General features: G+C 43.2%; 2 protein-coding genes across 4 annotated transcripts; one reads left to right on the forward strand and one right to left on the reverse strand.

Moving 5' to 3' along the window:
- The first annotated feature begins 3297 nt into the window (after positions 1-3297).
- On the forward strand, positions 3298-11049 carry fgf18a (fibroblast growth factor 18a). 2 transcript variants are annotated; one of them, XM_087799831.1, is made up of 5 exons: positions 3298-4603; positions 7412-7451; positions 7546-7723; positions 9754-9860; positions 9948-11049. In XM_087799831.1, the coding sequence occupies exons 1-5, from the start codon at positions 4572-4574 to the stop codon at positions 10233-10235; spliced, it is 645 nt and encodes a 214-aa protein (XP_087655957.1). In that variant the 5' UTR covers positions 3298-4571; the 3' UTR covers positions 10236-11049. The 2 variants fall into 2 exon arrangements, with proteins under 2 accessions (XP_087655957.1, XP_087655958.1); XM_087799832.1 differs by having other exon boundaries at positions 9951-11049.
- A 4688-nt stretch (positions 11050-15737) lies between these two features.
- On the reverse strand, positions 15738-27997 carry fbxw11a (F-box and WD repeat domain containing 11a). Of its 2 annotated transcripts, XM_087799833.1 has the most exons (14): positions 27852-27986; positions 25850-25954; positions 24605-24670; positions 24093-24312; positions 23724-23910; positions 23534-23624; positions 23065-23202; positions 21890-22008; positions 20175-20424; positions 19979-20097; positions 19676-19786; positions 18391-18469; positions 17675-17839; positions 15738-16879 (listed from the first exon to the last, which is right to left on the reverse strand). In XM_087799833.1, exons 1-13 carry the CDS (start codon positions 27888-27890, stop codon positions 17678-17680), a joined length of 1686 nt encoding a protein of 561 aa, XP_087655959.1. In that variant the 5' UTR covers positions 27891-27986; the 3' UTR covers positions 15738-16879; positions 17675-17677. The 2 variants fall into 2 exon arrangements, with proteins under 2 accessions (XP_087655959.1, XP_087655960.1); XM_087799834.1 differs by lacking the exon at positions 25850-25954 and having other exon boundaries at positions 27852-27997.
- Between the last annotated feature and the right edge of the window lie 3 nt (positions 27998-28000).

The following is a 28000-nucleotide window of genomic DNA, read 5'->3' on the forward strand; positions in this document are numbered from 1 at the left end:
GAAATTGAGGAGGTTCTACTCTGAGTCTGAGTCAAAGCTCTGGCGAACCATCTGGGAAAGAGGTTAGAGATGAAGATCCATCCTACCCTCACTCGTGAGCAAGAACCTGAGATACGGGGACCTCATTTTCAACCTGCAGCTATAAATCTATACGAATGACAAGAAGAAGAAATAACCGTAAGTAAAAGTGACCGTCGACATCGTCTTCACTTCTGCACTTGACTCGCGACCTCCGGCTCCGCTGTCACGACCTGAAAATCGACCTTTGACCCCTGTGGTTCCTCACTTCCACACACCTGGCGACTCCCGCGCGTTGACCTTGGGGTCAGGCCCGCGATGACCTCACATAATGAGAATCCCGGTCGAGGGAATTGCTGGACTCCGAACGGAGAGAAAAAGGACAGGCACACGCAATGCACCCTGGGTCTTTTGTCTGGACGCTAACGATATCGACGAGCGCTGATCGATGTTAATTGCTGGACAGAATGGCCGTATTGACCCGCGGGCTGCAGGAGCCTGAAGGCCCGGCAGCGAGGACGAGAATCCTGACCCGACAACCAATGTTTCAAACCAATGATCAACGAATGAGACGAAGACGAGTTTGTTTGTTTATCATCAGAGTTTTCCGACGTTCATCATGACGTTCATCCTGGTGGTCGCACGTCTATGTGGGTAAAAGTGTGTGTGTGTGTGTGTGTGTGTGTGTGTGTGTGTGTGTGTGTGTGTGTGTGTGTGTCCAGGATCAATAGGCTGCAGAGGAAAAGACATGAGCGATCAATAAGCTGCAAACAAAAGGGAGGGGCTAAGCCAGGGTGATTAAAGAGATTGAGAGAAAGGACAAGAAATGACAGAATGTTTGGATGAAGAGAGAAGAAGAGAAGGTTGAATCTAGAATTAGAAGAAGAAACGTTTATTGACAGAAATGACAATACATCGAAGGAATTTTTATGGTGTGGATACATTTTAATATGATTAAAATAAAATAAAATAAAATAAAATAAAATAAAATAAAATAAAATAAAATAAAATAAAATTAAATAAAATTAAATTAAATTAAATTAAATACATTTAAATGAAATAAAATAGAATGAAATACAATTTAATTTTTTTTTTTTTTTTAATAAAAAAATAACAAGTGTAATTAAATAAAAATATTAAACTTGGCACATGAAATGTAGCAATTAACTCAATAATAAATTCATTACAAATGAGTCATTACCATGTCATGTTTGTCTTCTATAACAACATGTTTCACTAATGGTTGAGTAACACTATTAAGTAACTAATCACTTATTACTTCTGACAAGGAGGTCATGTGTTTATTCAACACAAAACTTCTAACTTCTTAGCAACACTTTGTGTTGTGTTACATTTGAGTTTTATTTTTGAAAATGTTAAAACTCTCTGGTTGAATAATACAGTCTATTATAACTTTAAAAATATGTATATTAACAAGATAGTGTTAAGTAGCTCAGGTTTTAATTAGGTTTTTATAGAATAATTTGTCACTTGTATGGCTTTTAACTGCTGCCGTGACTCGTCTCCATAGCAAAAAATGTAACACTTGTAAACACAGGATAATTTTCAGTCTCTTAAATTAGCAACAATATATGTTATAACTACTTCAAGATTGTTTTAGGGTTACTAGATGAAAGCGTTAAACAGTAATCCAGATGACGCTGGTTCGAGTCCCGTTTACGTAGAGCTGAAGCGACCGAATGTTTTATTAATCAAGTCAATTATCGATTATTATGTCGATTAATCGAGTAATGGCTACAAAAATTAGCATCATATTGAGCGCAATGTTTCATCTGAGAAATTAAGATCTTTCTTATCAATCTGATAATCTTTTGTCACAAATTTTACAAACTTAATTGTCGAATCCTGTCTGTGATTAAATATTCACGTTATTATTGATGTTTAGATTGAAATTGAACTAACTTGACGACACACGAGGAGAAATATTTTCACAAAAACTAAAAGATGAAAGTTTTAAAACATGAATTAACAGGTAGATGACTTTTTTTCAAAGCTGACCTGAATCATTCCAGCTGTTTTAGGGATTTAATCGGATGTAAAGGTTTTAATAAGTCGTTGAAAACGAGCACCTTGGCAGAGGTATGCGCTGTCTCGGTGCTTTCCTATTCATACACGGGTTCATAGAACGAAAAAGGGTCGCAGAATTCCAAGAACTATAGACTGTGTTCTAAACTTTTCAATCCGGGCTTAACGGTACCAGATGTGCCCCTCATCTCCAGAATGTGGTCGAATTCTTCTGCACAACATTTGCACTCGTCGCTTTGCAGCGGCGGCAACAACACACACGGCTCTTGAAAAAAAGAAAAGAGCAGCAGTCGCAGGTGCAAAGGCAGAAGGAGCCAGTGGAAGGAAAGAAGGCCAGAAGTTTGTCTATGGACCATGACTGGAAAGGCATTCAACCACAATACCCCTGCCCTGCCCAGCTCAACCCTGGCAAGTTGCAGGAGTGTGTGTGTGTGTGTGTGTGAGAGATTTGAAAGTACAATGTTGAAAAGAATAAGCCTAAACTGGGAGCCAAGATAACTGTCCCTGATGTGAGAGTCCAACCCCTCCCACTTTCACTCACACACACACACACACACACTCACACACACACACACAGTTCCTCCCTCTCTCCTCCATTCTCTTCCCTCAAAGTGTGTGTCAATGAAAGGTATGGCAGGAGTGCTGTGTTGGCTTGGCTGACCGTCTGCGGTTGTGCGGCGGCGAGAGGGAATGTTGGGAGCGCGGAGCGGGCGTTGCTGTCGAAATCCCTGAGAAATGTTCGTTTTGGATCCGTGTCCGTGCTTACATACCGCCCGCCTCCCTACTGTCTCTCTCGTTCTCCGTTTCACCCCCCACTCCCCCTCTCTCTCTCTCTTAAGGTTGCACCAACCTTTAGGAAAGAAAAAAAAACGGGTGAATCAAAAATCACATACCTGCGCGCCCCCCCCCCCCGGTGGCCCCCCGCTAGGGGTCACCTCCCGGGGGTCAAGCGCGCGGACAGGTGGACCCTGAATTAAAAGTATAAGAAAAAAAAAAAGTTACCTGTCATGTTTATTCACCACAAACAAACCCCCCCCCCTAAAAAAAAAAAGTGCTTCCACGAGTGGTTTGTTTCTTTGTTTATTTTGCGTGTGTTCGGGGGAAGTGTGGTCGCACTGCGACTGACTAATCCCATTTTGATCCAATAAGTGTGCATGTGCGTGTGAGAGAAGGGGAGAGGTGGTGGGGGAGGGTTGCGGGGAGGGGAGTGAGGAGAGGAGAGAGGAGAGAGGAGGGAGGATTGATCCGCGTCTGTTAAAATCTGTTTTTTCGTGAGTGAGGTCTGTGCTGCCGACGCACCTCTCCTGGCTGGACCCCCTCCGACTGAAGCTTCTCGTGGAAGGGGAAAGAAGAAAAAAAAAAACTCCGGATTTCTCAGAAGGATAAACAGCTGCTGGGCTCCAGAAAAAAAGTGGATAAAAAAAGGACAAGGTTCGGCTCTTTTTTAAGGGTGGATACACCGGAGGACGAGGTCGGACTCGCTCAGCTCAGAGAGTCTAACTTGGAGAAAAAAAAAGCCTGATGTTCCGAGGAGGACCTTTTCACCTCTTTTCTGCCGACCACGAATGGACCTGGGTGCCCCCCCACCCACAGCCCACCCCACCCTTCCAGAGGGAGAGTGCTTAAACTTTCTACTCAAGAAAAATAAATAAAAATATCGGATTGCATTTTCCCCCTTTCAAAGGTTTTGGAGGTGATGTCATCGTGCTGTGTTTTGGCTGGTATTGTGCGGAGAAGACGCGTGAGAGAGGCTGGAGCTCAGGCACCGAGGAGCGGCTGAGGCGAGCGGGGAAGTCCGGAAAATCAGGTGCAAAGTGCGGCTGTCATTTCCCCTTCTGTGGTCGAGAGTGGCTGAGTCCGCCACCCAGTCACAGCTGTCTTAAGCTCTCCATCCCTCCCCTTTCCTCTGGTCCTGATCCCCTCAGTGGGTTTTTTTTTTTTTTTAACATTTGAGCTGGACCTCTGCGGGATCTCGTCACTGCTGGTCACCTGGTCCAGAGTCTGCCCGAGAGCGCAGACATGCCCGAGATCCTCTTTCACTGTCCTGAACCCACCGCACTCTCGCCTGCTCTCAACAAGTCTCGCTCCGACTGTCACCGAGTCTGTTGTGCTTGGACCGATCCTCCTTCTTCCTTTTTTATTGGGACATACAAGCCTCTACTTTTTTTCTAATTCCACACAAAAGACTCCAAGGATTTACACGCACTAAGATTCTGGAGTCTGGAGCATCCGTCCAGGGGTCAACTGGAGTTTCACCTGTTCCTCTTCCAAGTCATCCCCAGCTGTTCCCTCGCAGTGGAACTTCAACCTCACGCCCTCCTTAAGTTTACCGACGCCGGGAAAACCGAGGCACGCCGATGCCAACAGGAGTGCCCGCTGACTCTTGGACCCTGCAAGACCTACCGTGGATTCCCGCAAAAGAGTGGGACACTCTGGACTGTCGGACTGGCTCAGCCCAAGCAAGGAGACCATCTCTGGGCCAAGTTCCATAGTGGAGGGGGGAAGCGATGTGGTCCCTTCTTTCCACGCTGGCCGTCTTGTAAGTGATTTTTACGACTGTACCTCGTGATGATTCGTACCGCGTGTCTTTGAAGTGTAGTCCCAGGTAGGCCTCGGTGTCCGTCCATTACATGACTCCTCATCAGTCCCTATAGAAAACATGCCACGGGCGAGCTGTGTTTTGATTGGCTGACAGTTGGGGGTCAGCGGGTCAGAGTCAGGGCCATGTTACTCATAAAACCTGCCATAAACATCTCCATCACCATCTGTACTCACTCCAGGGATGGCCCTCGCTGGCTTAGTGAGGGCCATTTTCCCATCGCAGAGAAATGATCTTTTTCCCCTATTGAAATATCTCGAGTCAAATTACGCAGGATTTATCTGCTGGGATAGGAATTGATAAGGTGCCAAGAGAGGACCTGAGAGAGGAGGATACGGTCGGCGGGCTCGGGTTTGCCCGTTCAAGGTGCGTCTTGTTGAAACCCAGAAGATTTATTTGTCTTTCTTTTGCCGCGTTCCTCCCAGATGGCAGTCATCTCCAGATACTTATCATTCTTCCCACAACCTGGACGGGGTGTTTGCGCCGCTATGACCCACCTAACCGTCTACATCTGTCCTCCCTTTTTCCACCAACTCTTTCTCTGATACAAAAAAAAGTATGAATTAATAACCGATGACTGGCGGCGCCCCAGCTGTGTCTGAGGAAAAAGCTGTTTTCTGTCAATCCCGGCTCAGGCGAGTTCAACGCCGTTTCACCCGTCGCCCGTCTTTCCCCCGAACGGATCCCGGGTCGGGCACGGCGCCCGAACAACCTGTTGCACGTCGAGTGTAGCCAAGTTGAAAAGTCTCCAAGCTTTGTTCCGCGCTCGCTACTGCTGATACCACTTACACGCCCACTAGCATTACTACAATTTCTCACCAAAGCCAACAGCTGAACATCTGAAAATCCTACACCGCGCCGAAGCCCGCTGCTACAACGTCGGCCTACCACTGTAACCACAACTACACACAGCTGAAACCGCTGCTCCGTGCTGAGTCCCACCAGGCTGACCGCTCTCTCGCTCTGCCCGGTCCTCTGCGCTTAAGCTGCCTGGTCTAACCGCAGCGTTCCTATGATGGATCTGCTGGGACGCAGGTTTATGATGTCAGACCTTTTGCTTGTTTTGGCTGACATGCAAAACCGGGCTCTCTCCCTCCCCTCCATACCTCCTTCTGCCTTTTCTCTCACCAAACTTTTTAGGACTCGGCTTTTCTCATCCCTCCCCCACCCTTGACTTATCCTGTCTCCCCCTTTCCTCGATCCTTTACTTTCTCCCGGTGGCTGGCATAATACGGAGTGTCTGTGGTTTCTGTGGGAGCCGGGGAATCCAGCGCTGAGGCACTTTTCCTGCAGTGTCCTCGCGGCGGTGTTTTAACAGCTGAGAGTCCTCACAATGCACAGGCGCTCAAATTTTTTTGCCCAGGATGTTTGCATTTATTAGAATGACTCAAGGGCGAGCGAGGGACGGAGCGGTTGGGTTGAAATCCCCTCTCTCTGGAGCCTCCAAATATCTCGCCCGGTGTCTCCTCTTTTTTTTTTAATCTCCCTCCTCCTCTCACCTCCCATCCATGCACCTGTCTGTCCTTTTTTTTTGCCCAGCTGTCGGCCAAACGCCCGCCAGCTTCACACGTCTACAGCCTTCACACATCTGTGTTCATGCCCATGACAGTGTGGAGGAGTCGCCCGCTAACCCCAAACATGACGCCTGAAGGCTTTGGGAGAAAGGTAGAGTGGTCAGAGCAACAAAGAGAGAGAGGGAGAAAGGGGGGGTCGAAAAGGAGAGAAGAAAAAAAAAGAGGCATGCAGAGAGAGATAGCACAGATGATGTGGGGAACATCTGGGAAATAACTTTCCAGGCCCACACACCTTGTCCTGAGCTTTATCAAGTGGAAGATGTTCAAGGCTCTGAACTCGACATCATCCATCTTGACTCGGACTAACTGCTGATTGAAGGTTCAGTTGTTCAATGATAACATTCTAGGACTTATTATTGACTCTGTTTTAAAGTGATCCTAACACAGAAAATATATATATATCACTTAAGAAAGATAGGTAGGATCCAGATTGGGTTCTTTTCTAGCAACATGTTAGAAGAAGTAGAAAGATACCAACATATATGACCCAAGCTATGACCAAGATTTGACTTAATAACAAGTACATGTATTAGAATTAAAAGTAAAAATGTAGATAATTCAAAACTTACTTACAGTAATAGTTCTCTGATGTTTTTATTTGTACATGACCAAACCAACTGCTACCTCAAATAACATATGATGCTTGAGAAGAATTTCTTTTCACCTCATCTTGGAACAAGTCTTTACCAGCAATTAATTCAATAATACTTAAAGCAAGAAATAGTTTGGACATGACAGCTGCAAGTACACGAAGAAATACCAAATTACAGATTCAATTTCTTCCTCTGCGCTCACCTCACATCTGTCCACGTATTCCGTGCCGCCAAATAAATTTCCCTTAGATGTCCGAAACCAAACATGTTCTAGTTGTCTCGGTATGCTGGCCATTCGGGTCATTTGGAGTCCAGATTTTGGCAATGGGAAAACCCCAGACGGGTCAGGAATGAGGTCTCGGTACAGAAGGCTGGTAGCGCGACTGTAAACACTGGTCTGGGTGTTCCGACGATCGCCCGGCCAGCAGCACACCCCGCGCTGAAAAAAAAAGAAAAAAGAAAAGTGATGTTGAGCAGAAGAGAATGAAATGGAAACAATGGTGTCACACTTCCACCGTTTCCAACATTCACTGCTGCTTACATATTTCCCAAAACTCATCATCTGTTTCCACTTTTTCCAGATGTATCCAGATGTTACTGGTGATGTGCAATCCATTACAGGTGAGACAATCTGACGTTGAGTTATTGAGCGACGCCAAGAAACAAGATGTAAGTTCGTATTCATGAGCCGGTTCTCGTAAATCTGCCCCCGAAGGTGCTCGGTGTGGACGGCGTTAACTTCAGCGTTCACGTGGAGAACCAGACGCAGGTGCGAGACACCATGAGCCGACGGCACCACCGCGTCTACCAGCTCTACAGCCGCACCAGCGGCAAACACGTCCAGGTGTTTGGCCGTCGAATCAGCGCTCGCGGGGAAGACGGAGACAAATATGGTAAGACTAGCAAACACAGCAGGGGTCGCAACGCCACATTGGTATTCTCGTCCGATCGAACAAATGTGTGTGACCAGAGGGCAGCTACAAAGCACACACCAACCCCCCAGGCTTTGGCAGTGGGGCACTGATGCTTGTCTTGGGAGCACAAAGACTTCATCGACTGACTGCTGACTCAATGATTCACAAGAGAGAGACAAAAAAGGAGAGGAAGAATGCATCTTTGTGGAGAACAAAACTGTGTGTGAGACAGATAGAAGCCTGGCAGGTGTCGGAGCAAGTGTTAAAAACTCATCTCCTTCATTGATCCGCGCATCGATTTCTTAACCTCAGCCTTGTCGGCTCTGGATTTAAAATGGCAGTTACTTTCCTCCGTTCGACAACTCCATCCATCCCCCACCTCTATCTTCCCGCCACCTATTCTTGAAGTGTCTCTTTTCGTGAACAGCACACAATAAATGAGTCGGGCAGGAAACGAGCATCTATTCCTGGCCCGTTCGCAAACATCACATGACCCCTCACCCTTAATCCTGTTTGTCACATTTAAGAAGACAATCAGAGGATCTCGCCGTCGTCCCGGCACTCGACGCATAAGAAAGACAACAGGAAGTCAAGGATTGATTTTCTTACCGAGACTCAAACAGGAGCAAGAACTGGTGAAGCTTCGTGAAGCCTCGCTTATAGATGGCACTACATGCCCACTAATCTTTGCTGTATAATATTTGATGAAACGTCACATCTTTTCTCAACGGAGGGCGCCACCTAGTGACCTCTTCAAATTGACGCTTCATGAAGCTTCATCACTAGCAAAACCTGTTCATACTAACATAGTCTTGACATAACTTAATGCTAGTACAGTCTTTGTGTTCCTTTTTTTTGGACGATTTTTTAGGTTCTTGATTGTCGCATGATTTTTGTTTGGTTCTTCGTTACGATTAGAGGAAGACGTAAAAGTTATTCAAGCCAGAATATAGGGATTAGAGAACACAGGTTCTCACACAGAAAGAAGTAATCAGATGGAATTTTCCCAACTGGAAATATTCATTTTAACATTTAAAAAAAAAGAAGTAAATATTCAATATCAACATAACATAAACTGCTTATGAAGTTGGTTTGCAACATCCACTCACGCAATTTTGCCGCAAAATAATACTGCCAGAACGTAAGAAAAATTATTTTTAGATGGAATGACACTCAAAGCTTTCAGGAAATGTAACAGTTTTGCTTTTATTTAGCAAAATTAAATAGTTAACAACCAAAAAAACAAAAGGTTTTCCTTCTTCAAGTTACATTTAAAGGGTATTTTAACCCTTGTGTTATCTCCGGGTCACGTTGACCTGAAGTCATGGTAACAAATGTGCTTTTGGTATCCCTTGTGTTGTCTCTGGGTCAAGGTCAATGACCTCCCCAGCTTCCATAAATACATATGCAGTGGTTGAGTCGCTCACGTTGACCCAGAGACAACACAAGGGATTCCACAAACACATTTGTTTTTTGAACCTTCGGGTCACCTTGACCCTGAGATAACACAAAGGTTCAAGTTCTATTTTCAAAAAGTACTGGTTTGGCACCAGTATTGGATGAAAACGTAGAGACCCATCACTTAGTCTTGTGACGTATCTCCTCAAAGATTTGACATCCTTATCTTCAAGCAATCTTTAAAGGCTTGCATCAACCTCAGTTATAAATAAATACAAGTCTGAGTCCATGGTTAGAATAGAGTAGAGTGAATGAGATCCGGCCACAAATTGAGCAGAGGTTTTAAAGTGTGAGATCATCAGGCGAATTGGGGGCAAAGTCAGCAGATATGCAGACGATGCACCGATATGTATTGTAAAAAAAAAACGATCTACGTCCCTCACCTCACCTTATGTGGCAGTCGCTGGTATAAGGGGCTGAAATGAGAACTTTGAGGACAGTGAAACAACCTTGAGTGATAATCATCTTCAGGGTCAGGGTCAGACCTCGTCCTGTATGAAGTTACCTCGAAATCTGATGTCTGTCTCTTCCTCTGTCTGTCCCTTCACAAGCCCAGCTCGTAGTGGAGGCTGATACCTTTGGAAGCCAGGTGAGAATCCGGGGCAAAGAAACCAACTTCTACCTGTGCATGAACCGGCGGGGCAAGCTGGTGGGCAAGGTAAGACCATCTCTGGTTCTGGATGAACCTCTACTGTATGTTCTGCTTCTGGTATCTGACCCTGCGTCCGACCCATGTGCCCTCCAGAAGGCCAGCAACAGGAGCGACGACTGCGTCTTCGTGGAAAAGGTTCTGGAAAACCACTACACAGCCCTCATGTCGGCGCGCTACGCCGACTGGTACGTGGGCTTCACCAAGAGAGGGCGCCCCCGCCGGGGGCCGCACACGCTCCCCAACCAGCAGGACGTTCACTTCATGAAGCGCTTCCCCCCCGGGGAGCAGCCGGACCTCACCACCCCCTTTCGCTTCACCACCATCAGCAAGCGAGGGAAGAAGGTGCGAGCGTCCGGCGCCGCCAGCAGCAGCAGCGGCTAGAAGGGGGTCCGTGACCCCTCCATCGCGACGGCCTCGTCTCTTCCACTGACTTTACGAACGTCCCGACGACACTACAGATGTTTCTCTCCTGGACCAAAGAGACTCACGGCGAGCAGCCCGATGTACTTTCTTTTAAATAATATATAACGATGACACGAGCGCCGGCGGCTCCCGGTGGTCCCGGGGACAATGACAAGTTCGGGGAACTGCAGAGACAGAGGAGGGATGAACAGGAGGAGAAAGGGAAACTGGAGATTGGACAAAAGGGATTCAACTTTCTGCCCAGCAAGAGATGGACGGATGACATTTATCGCACTTAAGTTCTCAAAAGTGGTGGAAACCTGTGGGCGTGATGGACGGATGAGGGACCTGGTGAGTGAGACACTGAGACATGCATGCTTGTAACTAGGGAAGATGAAGGATCAGGTGTTTGCCTACGACTGACGCCGGATCATGAGGGACCTCCGAGTGGAAAAAACAGTCCCGAACAAATGAACCCGTGACGACTCACCGCACGGACTTAGGTAACTGGAATGTACAGAACAAAACAAAAAACAAGAAACCAAAACCATGACCCGCCAAAGAAAAGTGAGAGACTTTTTTTTTTTTTTGTTTCTTCTGGACTGTGCCGATGGACCAGCCCACTGTGGACCAACTGCCTTTGCCCAGGTGCAGGGAGGATACACTGCAGGGAGGACGCCTTCACTGACACGATGCTATAGAAACGACCCACGGGATACGACTCCTGTGTGACACCGTGGATACAGAATGCTGCTATCAGGACATTCAGTGGAACAATCCAAAGACCCATCATACATTAACACAAGAGAAGAATATAAAGTGATAATAAAGGGAACGCTCTTTATATATATATATGTATATATATATATATATATATATATATATGTATATATATATATATATATATATATATATATGATGATGACGAAAAGATAGAAACCCTTAATAAACATTCTTACTATGATGGTAATTATAATTATTACTCTAAAATTATTTCATTTATTTATTACAGCTCTGTGTGCATCAGTCTTTTTTGACTCAGTAAAACGTACAGAAACATATTTGGTGTCTTTTCTCTTTTTATGACTTTCGGTTTGAAACGAAGGGTCACGTGACATACTGTGTGTACTCTGTGTGTGTGTGTGTGTGTGTGTGTGTGTGTGTGTGTGTGTGTGTGTGTGTGTGTGTGTGTGTGTGTGTGTGTGTGTGTGTGTAGGTTTCCATTACAAAAGTGCAAGAAATCTGAAATGATATTACTTTGTATTTTTTTTTAGTTATATTTAGGTACCTTACCTTTAACAATGCAGCTTCGCTCGTCCTGGCTGAAAAATGATTAAATAAAATAGTCGTTGTTGTAAAATAACAGCTAGGTTGATTTAAACATTGAGAAAAATATATATATATATATTTTTCAATCTTTTATTTGGTAACTTTTCCTCTGTCACCTTTGATCATCAATTTATTTAACAATTTATTTTATTTTATTTATTATTATTATCTGACTTTTTTGACAGTATTTTGATATAAACGTGAAACTTCATTTTATTTACATTTAAAGTATTCATGAAAATAAAGACAAATAATTTATTTTATAAAATAGATATAAAATAATATCTAATAATATAAAATCTAAATAATATAATAAAAAACATTTTTTTCTAGTTGAAAAAACCTGATTCTAGCGAAAGAGGTTTAAAGGTTCTATAGACTTTGATTAAACATCTATTAAATAAACTATTTTATAGTGAAAATGTATAATTTTGTCAATAATTTTACAACACGATTTATCTTAAAATATTTATAATTATAATTATAATTTCCATCATGATTTTTATTGCTGTTGTTATTTTCCTCCTTTTATATTTAGTCATTTCCTTGTTAACATACGTAGTATTGAGTAGTTGTTTCACTTTTTAAAATCTAAATTTATAAACTAGTTTTTCTGACATATATTCAAAAGTTAATTATATTTTTAATTAACCTCATATGACGTATAGTCAAGAAGGCGAGTTAATTTTTATGAAAACTATATTATAAAATGGAAACTTTTTGGTACGAAATAACTTTTGTTATTATTATAATTTATATTGTTTTTTTTCTTTATTTTTCAAAGTTAAAAAAAGGTCCAAAGGGTCAATAATATTTTTAATTTTTATTAAAAAGCTATAAAAAAAAGTAACTATTTTAAATAAGAATTTAGTCAAATAATTCTAAAAGAACTTCTCTTTAAATCTTTATACTTTTGTTATTAATTATTATGTTTATGAGTATTATTGCTGTAATTTTTTTCATTTATTTGTTTCCTAGTTTGAAACTCGTCGTTTCACTTTTAAAAACCAAACAGTTTTTGTTTATCAATAGAAGCATTTAAATCCCAGATTATTTCACTGGATCCCAAATATAACATGGTTGTGTTTAACTCGTCCTGTCAGACGTGAGTCTCCACAGAACTTATTGTACAAACCGAGACTCTCCTTGAGCTTCAAACCATCACGTGACACTGAAATCAGGTTTTCTGAGCCCAAAAAAAGGAAGAAAATCAGTTCCTAAAAACCTTTGCTCAGACAACTGTGGTGAAGGTTTCAGTGTCTGTGTCTCTCCTCCCCTTCCTTCCTTCAGGGGGTCACCAGAGATGTCGCTGCCAGATGACCCCAGCCTGATGCCAGCAGACACAAACAGCTGACTCAGGAAAAAGGATCCGCGCTGGAAACAGCAGGAATCCCAGCGGGTGAGGGAGGAGGGTCGTGGGGGTCCAGGGGACAGTGGGAGGGATGAGGAGCACAGACCTGGGTAATGATGGAAATATCTGCAGCCAAAGTGGAAGGTGTATAGTAATCACGTCCAAGGAATGCCAGAAATGTGCGTGAGAACAGAGCTGTGACCCGAGAGCTGCAGGAATTATGGGCCAAAATCCCACAGACCCAGAGGAAGCACACACACCCATACACACATGATATACGAACGGTGTTCAGGTCCACCCCACATAACTCACCATCTGAAACATTGCAGTGAAATAAAAGCCAGAACTGTAGCAAACTGACCCCCTACACCCCCCCCCCCCCCCCCCCCCCCGCCCCCCCCAGATCTCCCCGAGAATAGGAACCTCAGTCAGACACGTGGAGGTTCAGAACTCAAGACTCTCGCCATGAATTCACTGCAACAAACTGACTTCTGGCAACAGGTTGAGACCGTCAGGGAGAAGCACTGTGGGGGTGTAGCGCCACCTGGTGGTCATGTGTGACATTGTTGGATCATGTTTGACTAATAATAGTTCATCAGGGGCCACATTTTTAACACATCTTCTTCACCATATTAAGATGTTATTACATTATTTCATTCTTGCATAGATGGATGGATGGATAGAGGGAGCAAGGGAGGGAGGGATGGATGGATTGATGGATGGAGGGGTGGATGGAGGGAGGGAGGGAGAGAGGGAGGGAGGGAGGGATGGATGGATGGATGGATGGAGGGGTGCAGGGATAAAAGATAGCTAGATGGATGGAGGGGGGAGGGAGGGAGGGATGGATAGATTGATGGATGGAGGGGTGGATGGAGGGAGGGAGGGAGAGAGGGAGGGATGGATGGATGGATGGATGGATGGACGAACGGATGGAGGGGTGCAGGGATAAAAGATAGCTAGATGGATGGAGGGGGGAGGGAGGGATGGATGGAGGGATAGATAGCTGGAGGGAGAGAGAGAGAGAGAGAGAGAGAGAGAGAGAGAGAGAGAGAGAGAGAGAGAGAGAGAGAGAGAGAGAGAGAGGGAGGGAGGGAGGGAGGGAGGGAGAGAGAGAGAGAGAGAGAGAGAGAGAGAGAGAGAGAGAGATGGATGGATGGATGGATGGATGGATGGATGGATGGATGGATGGATGGATGGATGGATGGATGGATGGATGGATGGATGGATGGGTGGATGGATGGATGGATGGATGGATGGATGGATGGATGGATGGATGGATGGATGGATGGATGGATGGGTGGATGGATGGATGGATGGATGGATGGATGGATGGATGGATGGAGTCTCAAAAGTATCTGTATTTTGATATAATTTGAACAGTTTAAGGATTACAATGAAGTCAAGACAGGTGGTCATAATGTTATGGCTAGTTTCTTTAATATTATCACAATATTGAAAGGAGTCATTATTCAACAATTTCATCTTTCTTAGGTGACAAAGCAGTCGATGCAAATCAAATCTCATCAGGGGCCACATTTTAGAAAAGGGGAAAAAAGTACAAAAATTCAAATAAAATCAAGCTAAATATTCTAAAATTGTAATTTTATAAAACTTGTATTCACAAAGAAAGCTTTTTTTTTCAAAATATTCTTTTTATGTTTTTGCTCAAATCAAGTTGAGAGGAAATCAATTCCCACAATATATATATAAAAAAAATCCTCATTCCTTAATACAAATACATTTAAAGTCGGTTCCAACATGTTTCTTCACCTCATGAGGCCACAAAACTCCCCCCACAGAGCTAGAATATGATCACCTGACATCATCGCTTTCAAACTCACAACCTTTAATCTGAACCTTCCTCAACACACTTACATGGTACGAGTTCATCTTTCAGAAAATGTTGTTGTTGTGAACAAGAGCTGACCAATAGGAAAGGCTCTGACTGGAGAGCAACTGTGTCATTGGTTGTTTTTCAATAGCATTTAGCAAATTAGCATTTGATCAGAACATGTTTTTTTTGTGGCAGACAGTGAAGAATAGAATACGATAAATGAGACGAACAAAAACGAGCAGATGTAGAATTTAACAAATTCAATTAATTGATGTAGAAATTAAGCAAGATGTTAATTTATTTTTACACCTTTATCTTTAGAGTATGTACTTTTGAGTATTGTTTTGATTGTTTAAGCGCTTTGTGACCCTGGTCTCGAAAAGCGCTATATAAATAAATATTACTTACTTACAAGCAATATTTTAGCAGAAATTGAAATATTACAATATTATCAAAAAGATTTTAAACTTAAGGAGTATTTATTCTTTATTAAATATTCTGGGAAAAGGGATAAGAAGGACATACTAGTCGTAATAACTTAAATAAGGTTACAAATATTAAATCAGATCTTTTTGACGTGTTCACAATGAAAAAGGCTACGAGTCGCTGCTCTGAAAATATGTAGACATTTTTTTTAAATTATACTTTAGCCTCAATTTTAAATGTCATAATTGTACTTTTCTGATGACAGAACTTCTTTAAATTGACAGTAACGATTCTAATAAAGACGAATACTTTCTCTTTTCAGATAAATGTCAACCTCTAAAGTCTTAAGGCATCCCTTTATTAAAAACAAATGTGTGACGGAGACGAAGTGAATTTTTGACGATATTTTCCAGACGAATCAAAACATAGTTGACGGTTCAACTCTGTCGCAGACACACACACACACACACACACACCTCAGCAGTCGCGCACACACACACACACCTCGGCGCTCAAAGGTCAAGTACTTTATTCACAATAATTTTCTTCTTTAAAAAAATCATTTTAATATACAACACAATTTTTGACAAGACAACTCCATTTACAGCTAAATTTGAGCTCTTGAAATCCAGCTTCTCTCATTACCAAAGCAAGCACATAGATGTCGGGGAGAAAGAAGACGAACTCAGGAGGAAGAAAAGACGGTGAAAAGTCAAACTACTCTTCGTACGACCTCTGAACTAGGAAACGACTAAAAAAAAAAAAAAAAAAAAAAGGGGGGGGAGAAAATAACAGCAACATTAATAAAAATAAAAAAAAACAAACAAAAAAAATAAAGAGTTGAAGAGAAATGCTGAGGTGGCGGTTTCCACGGCAACCTCACATGCATGTCTGACGCTTTTTGCTTTTTGCCTTTTTCACAAGTCCACATACATAGAACGCGCTCGAGTCTGTGCGGCCCCGAGCTCCTAGCAAGTGTGCATCTCTTGGGGGGGGTGAGGGGGTTGAGGGTCGGGGGAGAAGAGCGAGGGAGTGCGGGAGGACGCCGGTCGCCCCCCTGATAAAAACGTTCCCTCGTCTCCCCGCCCCCCCCCCCCCCTCGCCGTCGCTGTCATGGCGGAGCCGAGTTCAGAGTCAGTTTCTCCTGCATCACAGCTCCTGATCCACTGTCCCACCGCGCCGACCAATGTGTGCCGGGGTCTATAAATAGATTTCTAGAAGCCATCCCGTCTCTGCTGAGACCCGTGTTGGCGGGGTTCGGACAGTAGGGGGCGGACCTTTCTTTTCCGGGGGTGTGGGGTGGTGGGGGGGTTGGGGGGGGGAGCAGAAAAGGAAGCCTGGGTCTTAAAGAACTAAGTTAATACTGTCATTAATGTACTTTACAAAAACATAAATTAGTAAAAAGTGGTGACTTCTCGGTGGGTTCTGTTGGACAAGGATCTTCGTCTGCGTCGACCAGTGTGCGGGTCTCAGGACCGGAGTGGGGGGGGCGGGTGAGGCGGGGGGAGGGCACGAGCCTGAACAGTCTGTCAAACGGGGAGTGAGTCGGGAGAGAGGTGGACAGAAGTGATGGGGGGGGGTGAGGGGGAGGGGGCAGGAGATGGCTGCCTTTCCATGATGGAGGCGACCAACAAGTCATCAGCTCTGGGCTTCAAAAAGGTGGGGTGCAAAGGACGGTGCCACCTGGAGAGAGAGAGAGAGAGAGAGACAGACGTCAATCACAGAACTCTGATGTGACAGACCTATGAAAGTATATCAGTGGCATCAGGAAAATGTTGGATTTAATGTTTCAAATGTTGAAACTTTACATTTATTTCATGAATACAATAATTTATACATTAGAAAAGGTTTAATTTGTTTAATATTTAATTTAATATTCAGTTTGATATTCTAATTCAAAATACATTTTCTATATTTAATAGTGTAATTTGTAACCTTATGCATTCAATATAAAAATGTTGATTATAATTGTGCCTCAAGACAATACTGTTGCTTTTCCGCCATCAGCCAATCACGCGACACTCTGGCGATCATGTGACGACGTGGAAGCGCTGAGAGTTTGATCATGTAGTTCTGTACTCGTTTAGTATCGTCTGCTGGCACTTTAATAACATTTGATATTGAATTTAAAAGACTACATTTGAAACAAAAATGAATTTACCAAGCATACTTTTGAATTATTGGAAATAAAATATCAAACTCTATATAGAGTAACACAATATATATATATATATATATATATATATATATATATATATATATATATAAAGAAAATCTTATTTTCCTAATTCAATCATTAAAGAACCCAAAACGAAACCTTTCAATATAAATTATAAACAATCACTCAATGACAACAAATCCTTTTGATGGATAAATTAGTGAATTATCAATCATTATAAATGATAATAATCACTCAAATCAACCATTCAATCTTCTGACGTCACTGACGTACGCCCCGCCCTGGCGCTGCTACAGTACCTGCTATCTAGAGATGTAAGTGTACGTGCGGGAGGGAGATCGTCCTTCTGACTGTCCGTTGGTCGCGACGTTCAGGAAGTCCCAGATCAAAATTGTGTCGTCGTGAGAGCTGCTGATTATTTGAAACTCGTCAAACTGCAGTCGGAAAACACGGCCAGAGTGCTCCTGGGAAAACACAGAACGACAACTTCAGAAAACGCTCGTGTGACATCACATCCTGTGGAGGCAGATCGATGTTCACTTCTCCAAACCAGACACGGCATTAACGTTTGAATAAAAGTGTAACACAACCAACACACAATCTCGACTAAACTAGACATCATGTCATCATAATCCGAGTGACTCGATTATATTTTCACCCTCATGAGTGATCAATGATACATGTAGTGACGACTCACATAAAAACAATCTTTCAATGAGGATAAGTTGACGAAGGAAACGTGGACAATGAGACGGAAGTTACATTTTGGTGCCGTTTCTATTTACCATCCGGATCCATTAATGGCTTAAATGTTGTGTGCGAGCGAAGTCTGCCACCTGCTGGCCCGTTGAGCTCATTACCAACAATACAACAAATGTTTAAAATGCATCAAATTTGATCAATAAAACAAATGTAAAAAGATATTGGATCGTCTTTTCATCGTAAGATTTATTATGATCGTTAAATGATATCATTAGAAGGAGCAGCAGGTGCAGAAGACATGTCTTACACTCACCACTAGAGTGCGCAGACATAGTGTGCTGGCAGGTGCTCGAGGGTCCAAGGCAGCCTGTAAGTCCCAAACTTTGATCTTGCTGCAGGAAAAAAAAAAAGACGTAAAATGATTTAGGATGGAAAGAAAGACCAGCAGAAACAAAGACACACAGAGAGGGACGGACGGACACATGGAGAGAAAGACATGCAGAGACACAGACATATAAGCAGACAGACATGTAGAGAATAAGACATGCAGAGACACAGACAGGCAGACATGTAGAGAGAAAGGAACTCAGAAAGAAAGACAGACACGCAGAGAGACGAACATGCAGAGACAGACAGACACATATAGAGAGAGACACATAGATACAGACATATACGCAGACGGACAAACAGAAATGCAGATAGACATGTAGCGAGAAAGACATGCAGAGACAGCTGGACACATTGAATGACAGACAGGTGCGCAAAGAGACAGACACATACGCAGATAGACAGACAGAAAGACATGCGGGACAGCAAGACGCATAGAGACTGACAAATACGCAGAGAGAAGGACAGACGTGTAGAGAGAAAGACATGCAGAGACACAGACAGGCAGACATATAGAGAGAAAGGAACTCAGAAAGAAAGACAGACATGTAGAGAGAAAGACAGACATGTAGAGAGAAAGACAGACATGTAGAGAGAAAGACAGGCAGACATATAGAGAGAAAGGAACTCAGAAAGAAAGACAGACATGTAGAGAGAAAGACAGACATGTAGAGAGAAAGACAGACATGTAGAGAGAAAGACAGACATGTAGAGGGAAAGACAGACATGTAGAGAGAAAGACAGACATGTAGAGACAGCTGGACGCATTGAATGACAGACAGGCGCGCAAAGAGACAGACACAGAGAGACACATACGCAGATACACAGACAGAAAGACATGCAGGACAGCAAGACGCATAGAGACTGACAAATACGCAGAGAGAAGGACAGACATGTAGAGAGAAAGACATGCAGAGACACAGACAGGCAGACATATAGAGAGAAAGGAACTCAGAGAGAAAGACAGACATGTAGAGAGAAAGACATGCAGAGACACAGACAGGCAGACATATAGAGAGAAAGGAACTCAGAAAGAAAGACAGACATGTAGAGAGAAAGACAGACATACAGAGAGAAAGACAGACATGTAGAGAGAAAGACAGACATACAGAGAGAAAGACAGACATGTAGAGAGAAAGACAGACATGTAGAGAGAAAGACATGCAGAGACAGCCATTGACCCAGTACAGGCTAGGACGCGTGAATCTTACCCATCATAGGCGCCGCTGACGATTCGCTTGTTGTCGAAGCGGATGCAGCGCACCAGCTCCTCGTGACCCTCCAGCACTCGCAAACATGCGCCGCACTCGATGTCCCATAACCTGCAACATCCCAAATACACACTTTGATTCACCTGCACCGAGTACTAAAATCAATTCTACTAAAATCACGTGTAATACTACAATATTGCACTTTACTTTGGTAAAATAAGTCTTAGAAGTCTTGTGTGTTTTTTAGCGTTTAGCCTTAAAACCTCATCATCACTCTTTTTTTTAACGTTTTATCTTACGTACCGGATGGTGTTATCAGACGAGCCACTGACAACAAGGCGGTCCCGGTACTGTAAACAAGCGATGCCCCTTTTATGTCCGTTCAGAGTACGGACAAACTCGCAGGTGCTGGTGCTCCATACCTGAGAGAAGCGACAAACGTGTCAATCAAAGACTGGATTGAACTGCATCGAAACTACAAACCAACAAAAACCGCCACCTTGATAGTTCGGTCCCCTGAGGCGGACACTATATATTTGTCGTCAAAGTCGACGACGTTGACAGCTGCTCGGTGTCCCACGAGGACTCTGCGTAGGCTGATGTCCGTCGGAGACGCCATGTCCCAGACTGCGATGGAGCGGTCCTTCGAGCAGGTGACCATGAGGCCGTTGGCGAAGCGAAGGTGAAGGACTGCCTCGTTGTGGTGGATGAGCGTGTTGAGGACCTCGCCGGTCGTCACCTCCCACACCCTGGAGGAGAAGACGTTTTGTTAAACAACGGAAGAGGATTTTAACGTAGTAAAAAAAAAAGATGTGGAGATGAGAAGGTGAGTATTTATCATCTTAGAAGAACACACTCCTGCAGCTGAGAAATGTCTCAAACCTGGAAAGCTGGAAAGCACGACAAACAAAAACGGTCGCTAGGGAAGTGAAGTAACATTTTCCTGGGACATTGACGCTTAAGTGTAAAGTAATAAGAGAATTAATGCAGCGCTTCTGTGTGCAGGAGCCAAGAAGGTGTCGGCAAACAAGTACAGGGTCTTCAGAGACAAGACTACATCCAGTGCGGCTCTGAGCCGGGGACAAGAGACCTTTAGGAACCAAACATTGACCTGAAACCTGTTTTCCTGTTTGAATTTCATTGACCACATGTGTCAGAAGTATCAGTAGAATCCACTTATACTCAAGTATGAGCGCATGTCTGATATAACACCGGCCAGCTTTGACACTGAAAACACTTACGGCCCATAAACCAGAGAAACTCTGCTGGTGTTTTGTGGCGTCTGGCATCAAGACTTGGGCAGCAGATCACAGAGTCTTTGCTCGCAGACTGTGTCCAGTAGAGATTGTTCAGGTTGGTTTAGCGTTTCTCACACATTCTGGATTCAATGGCTCTGTTCTGAGAACCAGTCTTTCACGGCAGTGAAGCCCATTCTCCCGTTCAAAGATGACGCTCTGACCTACAAACATCTTCCTCAAATATATCAAGTTCACACCTGAAGGGACAGGTAGCGATGAGCGATCTAAACACCTGCCGGTCTGACAGCAGAGGGAAGTTAGATTTCATTTTCAGAAAATCTTGTTTAAAATCTTGTGGTGTTCCGAAGTCCTATATAGATTGAAGGTCAGTCACTTGTATGGCCTTGAACAGCTGCTACCTCTCATTCTACAGCTAGCAAAATAAACTTTATAAAACACAGAATTTAATGGATTCACTTAAATAAAGCAATAACCCTGTCACACCAATTAAAGTATCCGCCATGGTTTTGTTAACTGATGCTAGTTAAATAACCGATGAACCTTGTTCTGTCAGATAAAGCCGTGGTCCACAACCATGCTACCGATCCGTGAGGTTTTTTGAAACCAGACCGCACAAAAAAGACAAAAGACAGAAGAATTTTCTTGAAAGTAACATTGGTTTGTGACGTAAATGAGCAAACAAGACAAACACTACACGATTTATTCTCATTTTGTTTTTATCTAAAGAGGTCAGAGGTCAGGACTGAAAGGATAAAAATACTATTAAATACATATTTTAAATAATATTCAAGTTCAACAGATGCTTTAATAAAAATGAACTTAAAAAAAGATATACCTCTTAAATAAAAAGATTTATATTTGTTTATAATTAATCAAAAATTATTTAAAACTGTGTAATACCCGTTTTTCAAGCTCCAACTAAAGTGGTTTCATATGTCATGGTGCCAAATCTTACCTGACAGTGGAGTCTGATGATCCGGTGACGATGACCCTCTCATCATACTGTAGGCACAACACGGAGCCTGTGTGACCGGTCAGTATCTTTAAACACTCCAGAGACTGTTTATCCCATATCTGAGGGAGGAGAGACAAAGGGTGGCGTCGTGAGTTGAAGATACAACGTTTCTCCTCCAGGAAATGTATCACTTTTACATTTGTACTCACAACCAGGGTTTAACAATGTTAGATGTTACATTTCAATATCACTCTTTAAACGATAACATTTCTGATCATTGTACATCATAACTGTTAAGTTATAAATCTTATTCAGACTTTATAAACTAAACATATAACTTTGCTTTCTGATGGTAGAAGCATTAGAATTAAGGTTTGGACTGTTCGTTTATCAATTTACAAACGGGTACAATCCGTTTCCGACTATACACAACTGTGTGCCAAATACACAAAGTTTATGTTGACCTAATATTACATGAAATTGAAAGTTTCCAATGGATTGTAAAGATGTTTTGTTGTCGTTTTTAGCCCTGGCTCATTTGACCTCAATAAATGGTGTGTGATGCTGGTTGTTCTTGGTGAGTGTTTTCTTCCCAGCGGTTTTGTGGAGGGAATATCATTGTTTCAAAGTAGCACAAGCGGTGTGGACAAATGAGGAACATGACCTTGTTGTTGTGAAAGTGACAACTTTCAGGCTCTTGCTAGCCGGAGCCATGACATCACTGTTTGCAGTTCAGTCGTGCAGACGATGCCAGCGTTATACATTTGATCTACTCCGGAGAAAAATGCCAACGATTTAGTCGATAATGATTCACTTGCTCACTGGTGTTGTTTTTCTCCTCTGTCTCGGTCAAGTAACTGACACACAGAAGCCATCAGCTTTTGGTACTTCATCATTTGTAGCATCATTATTTGTACTGTATCATTTGTCCAGAAAAACAACCTAAAATACATTTCTAATTATTGTGATCTGTGTCTTACATGTACCAAAATGGTTTTATACTATACAATAATATCATTTTCAACCATAAAGATGAGGTCAAAAAATGACCAGTTTTGTGTTGGCGTCACGAGCAACTGATAAACACTTTTCTTTCAAACTTGCATCATCACTACATGGAGTCTATCACCAGGACACTAAGAAACCGACTCGAGTGTTTCTAACCATCGCCGTACCTTAATGGAATTGTCCCTAAGGCCACTGATTATCTTGTCGTCGTCATACTGGAGACAGTAAACGCCTTTACTATTTTCTGAACGACACTGGATCCTCTGCAGGTTGTGTCTCCCGCATCGCCAGTTCGCCTCAATGGTCTGGAAAGAAGCAGAAAAAAAAACTATTAAATGAAGCAAAGGAACAGAAAAAGAGTTACAAAGTCAGTTTAATGGGAGGAACGGTGGAGAGTTACTCATCAATAAAGTCGGGAAATTGACGGGTTGTGTAATATAATGCAAGAAAAACAAGCTACTGTACATTCAGCAGATTAAAAGCGATGATAGAGGAAACGAAATTTGATCGACAACAATGTGTTTTGAAATGACTCGACTAAGACAGAATCCTCAGAGTGCGGTTGCTAAATGTGATGAGGGGACAGGGAAGGGCTTGAAAATCCTGTCTTTGTTTAGAAAACAAAGTAAGCCTCACCTCTATGTCTTGAATGATTTTGGGATAAAGAGAGTGATAGTAAGAGTTGGGCGGGACTTCGGCTGTGCGGTTTTTGAAGAGATATTTTTCCCTGCAAACAAAGAGAAACAGTGTCAATCAGTTTCGTCTGAAAAAGCAAATCCAAACTTTAAGGTTTTGATGAAGCGAATGACTGTCTTCATTTTCTCACCATTGGTGTCTCTCTGAGAGGCCCTTCCACAGCGGGTCCGTCCGCACCATCCTCTCAATGAGCTTCTTCCACAACATGCCCTCGGAGATAACCCTCTGCCATTCCTTACACACGAGCTCAGCGGAGCACAGTGAGCGGGCGTCGAGGAAGGACAGGATGTTCTCTGCTATGTGATCCAGGCCTTGGGCTAGGGACAAAGAGCGGAGAAAAGGAATTTGTTGAATCACAGGAGGGTCATCATTTTCATATCCTGCATATTCAGTCGTGTCGGGTGTTTTGATGTAGATACCACCGACATCATGTTCAGGATTACTGGTCAGACTCTTATAACCACCCAGCATGCCAGGAAGCTGTGCCATATATGTGTACCTGGCAGCGCAGTGATGAAGTCCCTCTGGAGCATGGGTTTGAGGTAGGAGTTGATGTGGCCGTGCTGGTAATGGCACATTCGGGAAATTAGACGCTCGACAAACTCCACCTGATCAGCTTCTGACCACTGATCAAACAGGCTGATGCAGTGCTCCTTCTCCTTCTCGTAGTTCCCCTCAGACGGACGCTTGCGGGAGCCAACCACGGGGCCATTACTAAGCTGAGAAAGGAAAAATAAAAGTATAAAAAACACAATAAACGGCCAGATGCCTGTCCAAGTAACTCACGAGAAACTAAAAATGTGTTTTCTACTTTTCTAGCACAACAAGTTTGACCCTATAAGGCATAACCTCAGATATACCAACTACCCCCCACTGTGGGGCCACAAGGTGGTCTACAAAGGAAGGAAAGGGATTGAAAGTGAAAGAAAATATTCATTTTTTTCATCTATTCCTCTCATTTCTTAATCAAACTCGACCACGGAAGAAAATGCACATTTGCTGAACACCAACCTTGAGAACCGTGTTCTTCTTTGGTGACAAATCATCGAGATTCGTTGACTCCATCCCTGATGTGTTCTGTGGAGAGACAAAAGAAGAGCGACGTGCAGGGGTCAGTGGGTTGTTGAGGCCTCTGTACCTTCATCAAATGGGAGTTCATTAGCCTACTTGGCGATAAACGAACAAGCCCCGTAAACAAAACAGCCAGAACAGCGAGGCCATTTGTACTTTCAGGCGTGCACATACAAACACATGCACACCTACATACACACGCACACACACAAACATAAAAAAAATAATAATAGTAACAGAGAAATAAAATGAAATTTTCAGCTGGCTTATCTGTAATGTGAGCAAAGCAGTCTGGACAGGAAATTAAACTTTGGGATACAGGGCATGTCACTCACAACCAACTTTTGTTTTGGAATAGACGAATGAAACCAAAGTGACTTGTAGAGAGGAAGAGGAAAAAACCTTTTAACGTTTTACTATCGAGTCTCGACAGCGTCCGGCCAATAATTGGTTCAGCCTATAAATGCTTATTAATTATTTACATCACACCATGGCCATCAATAGTTACATTACTGACTTAGAAATGTTGATATATACGATAAATGCACAATCTGAACAGGTGATATTTTACAAGAAACGATAATTGGCAGGTAGATAAACAATTTTGGCAGTGAGTGAAATTAGATTTTTTTTAAATATAAATTTCACAAAATTAAAAAAAACACAACTGGTAGCTAAAGGCCCTCCTATCAAAAATAACTGATCAGGCAGAAAACGGCAATGGTATGTTTTCTGGTGTGCTGATCATGCAGAGCAGAGAAAAATGAGACGGCTAATGAGAAAAGTTCTGCCAGAACAGAAAGGCAAGCAAAGTCTCTCAGAGCCTAGAGGAATGTACTCCACATTTCGGTCCCAAAACCATGAGAGCAATTGAATTAAAGGCTGATAAATATTTTACGTTGATACCATTTCATCCTAATAAAGAGTTTTTAAACAGCTCGGGTCAGCACTAATCACAATATGTTTCCTGGAAGAGAAACATTTTGTGTCGATGTTTGCAGAGAAACCCGAGAGTTTGCCTTCAGAGGTGACATGAGGACAACAGAAAAGAAGGTGAGAGGGGTGAAACGATGCCGTCGGCACAACTGTGGCATGAGAAAGTCCATGGGGTGAGCAAAAAGAAGGTGAGGAGATGTAAGAGGAGGAGGGAGAGGAGCAGCAGAAATAAGAGGAGACAGGCAGAACCTGGTTGTGAGCCCGGGTGGAGGGGATGCTCTGCAGGCACCTGAGTGCACACAAACTCTCAGCCACCGAGGAGCAGCCCAGCCAGAGAGAGCGAGGCACAGAGCACTGTGTGAGAGAGAGGGGAAGGGAGGAAGGGAAGAGGAGAATGAGGTGGACAGAAGGACGGGGAAAGGAGGACCAGAAATGTAAAGAGGGGAGGAAAGGATGACGTAAAATCCAGGGAGCGGACGAAAGTTTGGTAACAACGTGGACGTAGTCGATGAGAAGTTGTGTTAAGTAATGAATATAGAAATCAAGTTTAAAAGTTGGAGGTGAATAACAAAAATAAAAAATAAACGGGGAAAAGAAGGGAAGAATCAGGGGATAGTGAGGGGGAAAACCAGTATTAGAACTACACACATACACACACAGTCACGGTGAGTGGAACACACGTAAAATATAGACAATACCACATACACACAAAAAGGTATTATTAGAATGATCCGGGTGGGAACAATGGCGGAGAGGATGGGTCGATGGAAATAACTGGCGGTTAATGTCACTGACAAGTCCCATGTTCTGAAATCCACACTTAGTTCTAGTTAGTGAGTTATTGGGCCGATTAAGACTTGACAAGTTTAAGAAACTTGCATTGAACTCAATAGTTTTGATAACAGCATATTAAAAACTTAAGATAAAGCTGTAATATTGTCAGTGTCATCGACTGAATACTTTATACCAACAAAACTTAGAACCAAGTCCTCATTAAAATGAGACTTAATAGATTAAATCCAATTGCATGTGATGTACAAATGGTTATCGACGACAAAAGCATATCTCACACGCCATCAGCACACACAAGGAAACTACTCACTCAAACGTAAATGAAGTTTAAAACATGTTTGACACTTGAACAGTGTTTTCTAAAAATGACAAATCTTGACTAAATACGATTGTTTTGTGAGACTTTACTGCAAGTTAAGCTCAATACTTTTAAAATGTAATTTGAGATTAAATACAAGTCCAACTTGACAATAAACCAACATTTAAAAAACAACTAAAAACATCAATTACATAGAGTCAGGGAAGATTTAAACGAAAAATGGTTTCGCCAAAAGTTTATTTTTGGTCCAGTAAATACCATTTCAGAGTTTAATTCACGTAAAAACAATATTTAATCCCTTTTATTTTAATCAAATAAATACATGTCAGAAATAGTGCTGACTTCTTGAAGACTTCGAGTCATGTTGATACCAATAAAGGCCTTATTTTTAGATCCACGAATAAAAGGCCTTTCAAGGCGTTTTAAGGATCGACGGGAATCATGTTTGACGTTCACGAGAAAGTCTTAAAAGGTGGATTTTCGACCCCGTTTTACCACAAAAAACGAGAGTAGCATGTTAGCACGCTAGCTAGCTCCTTTTGCTAACCGTGTCGCTACCAATGCTACACACTTCCTTCTACGCACTTTCCAAAACCTAAACCCTGGCGTGAGGAACCTTGTGGCGCCTCGACGTCGCGGTCGTACCTGATGTCACTCGGCGTCGTCTCTCCGGTGTATCGCCCGGGCTGGACCGCATCCAGCCGCGGTTCTAAACGCGATATAACGAGCCCGTTTATGTTGCAGTTTCAGCGCTAGCCGCTCGGCTAACAGCAGGCCGGGCCCTGCTCGAGTGGCGCAGCGTCACCGCAGTGATCGCTACCCCCGGAGAAACCCTCCGCCGACCGACGCCTGTTTCAACGAATATGTCACCGCCGGCGGACCACACGACGACACACGCGGGGCTCCCGCGGCGACTACGCGTCCATGTTGGAATCCACACGACGATGGCGAGGCATATTTCGGATTTACGAAGGAAAAGGTATCGATACTTCCAGGCCCTCCCTCCCCGAGCGTCCCCTTCCTTTCTCTCCCACCCCTCGCTCGACTTGTGACCAAACAACGGGTCCGAGCGGCGACAACGGCGACCGTTTGAGGGGAAGAAGACGAAAAAAAAAAAAGCCGCCACCGAGCGGATCCTACCATCAGCTCCAATGTTTTGTCGTCCATCTCCGGCTCCATGTTGACGATCCCCCCCGAAACTCACGGTGAAAATGGAAACCCAGCCCTGCGTCGGCGGCCCGCAAATGCAGAGACGTCATTCACTCAGACACACGGTTTCGCTCCGCCAG

Source organism: Callionymus lyra, chromosome 9 (genome assembly GCF_982586985.1).
Source record: "Callionymus lyra chromosome 9, fCalLyr1.hap1.1, whole genome shotgun sequence".
Taxonomy (NCBI): domain Eukaryota; kingdom Metazoa; phylum Chordata; class Actinopteri; order Syngnathiformes; family Callionymidae; genus Callionymus; species Callionymus lyra.

Excerpts from the sequence above, each read along its gene's own strand:
- fgf18a (XM_087799831.1), top strand. The coding sequence starts at position 4,572 with ATGTGGTCCCTTCTTTCCACGCTGGCCGTCTT. Across the intron at positions 7,452-7,545 it reads TGATGTGCAATCCATTACAG|GTGCTCGGTGTGGACGGCGT; the intron begins GTGAGACAATCT and ends CTGCCCCCGAAG. Across the intron at positions 7,724-9,753 it reads GGAAGACGGAGACAAATATG|CCCAGCTCGTAGTGGAGGCT; the intron begins GTAAGACTAGCA and ends TCCCTTCACAAG.
- fbxw11a (XM_087799833.1), bottom strand. The coding sequence starts at position 27,890 with ATGGAGCCGGAGATGGACGACAAAACATTGGAGCTGATG. Across the intron at positions 23,625-23,723 it reads CTCTCAGAGAGACACCAATG|GGAAAAATATCTCTTCAAAA; the intron begins GTGAGAAAATGA and ends CTTTGTTTGCAG. Across the intron at positions 20,425-21,889 it reads TCATCAGACTCCACTGTCAG|GGTGTGGGAGGTGACGACCG; the intron begins GTAAGATTTGGC and ends CTTCTCCTCCAG.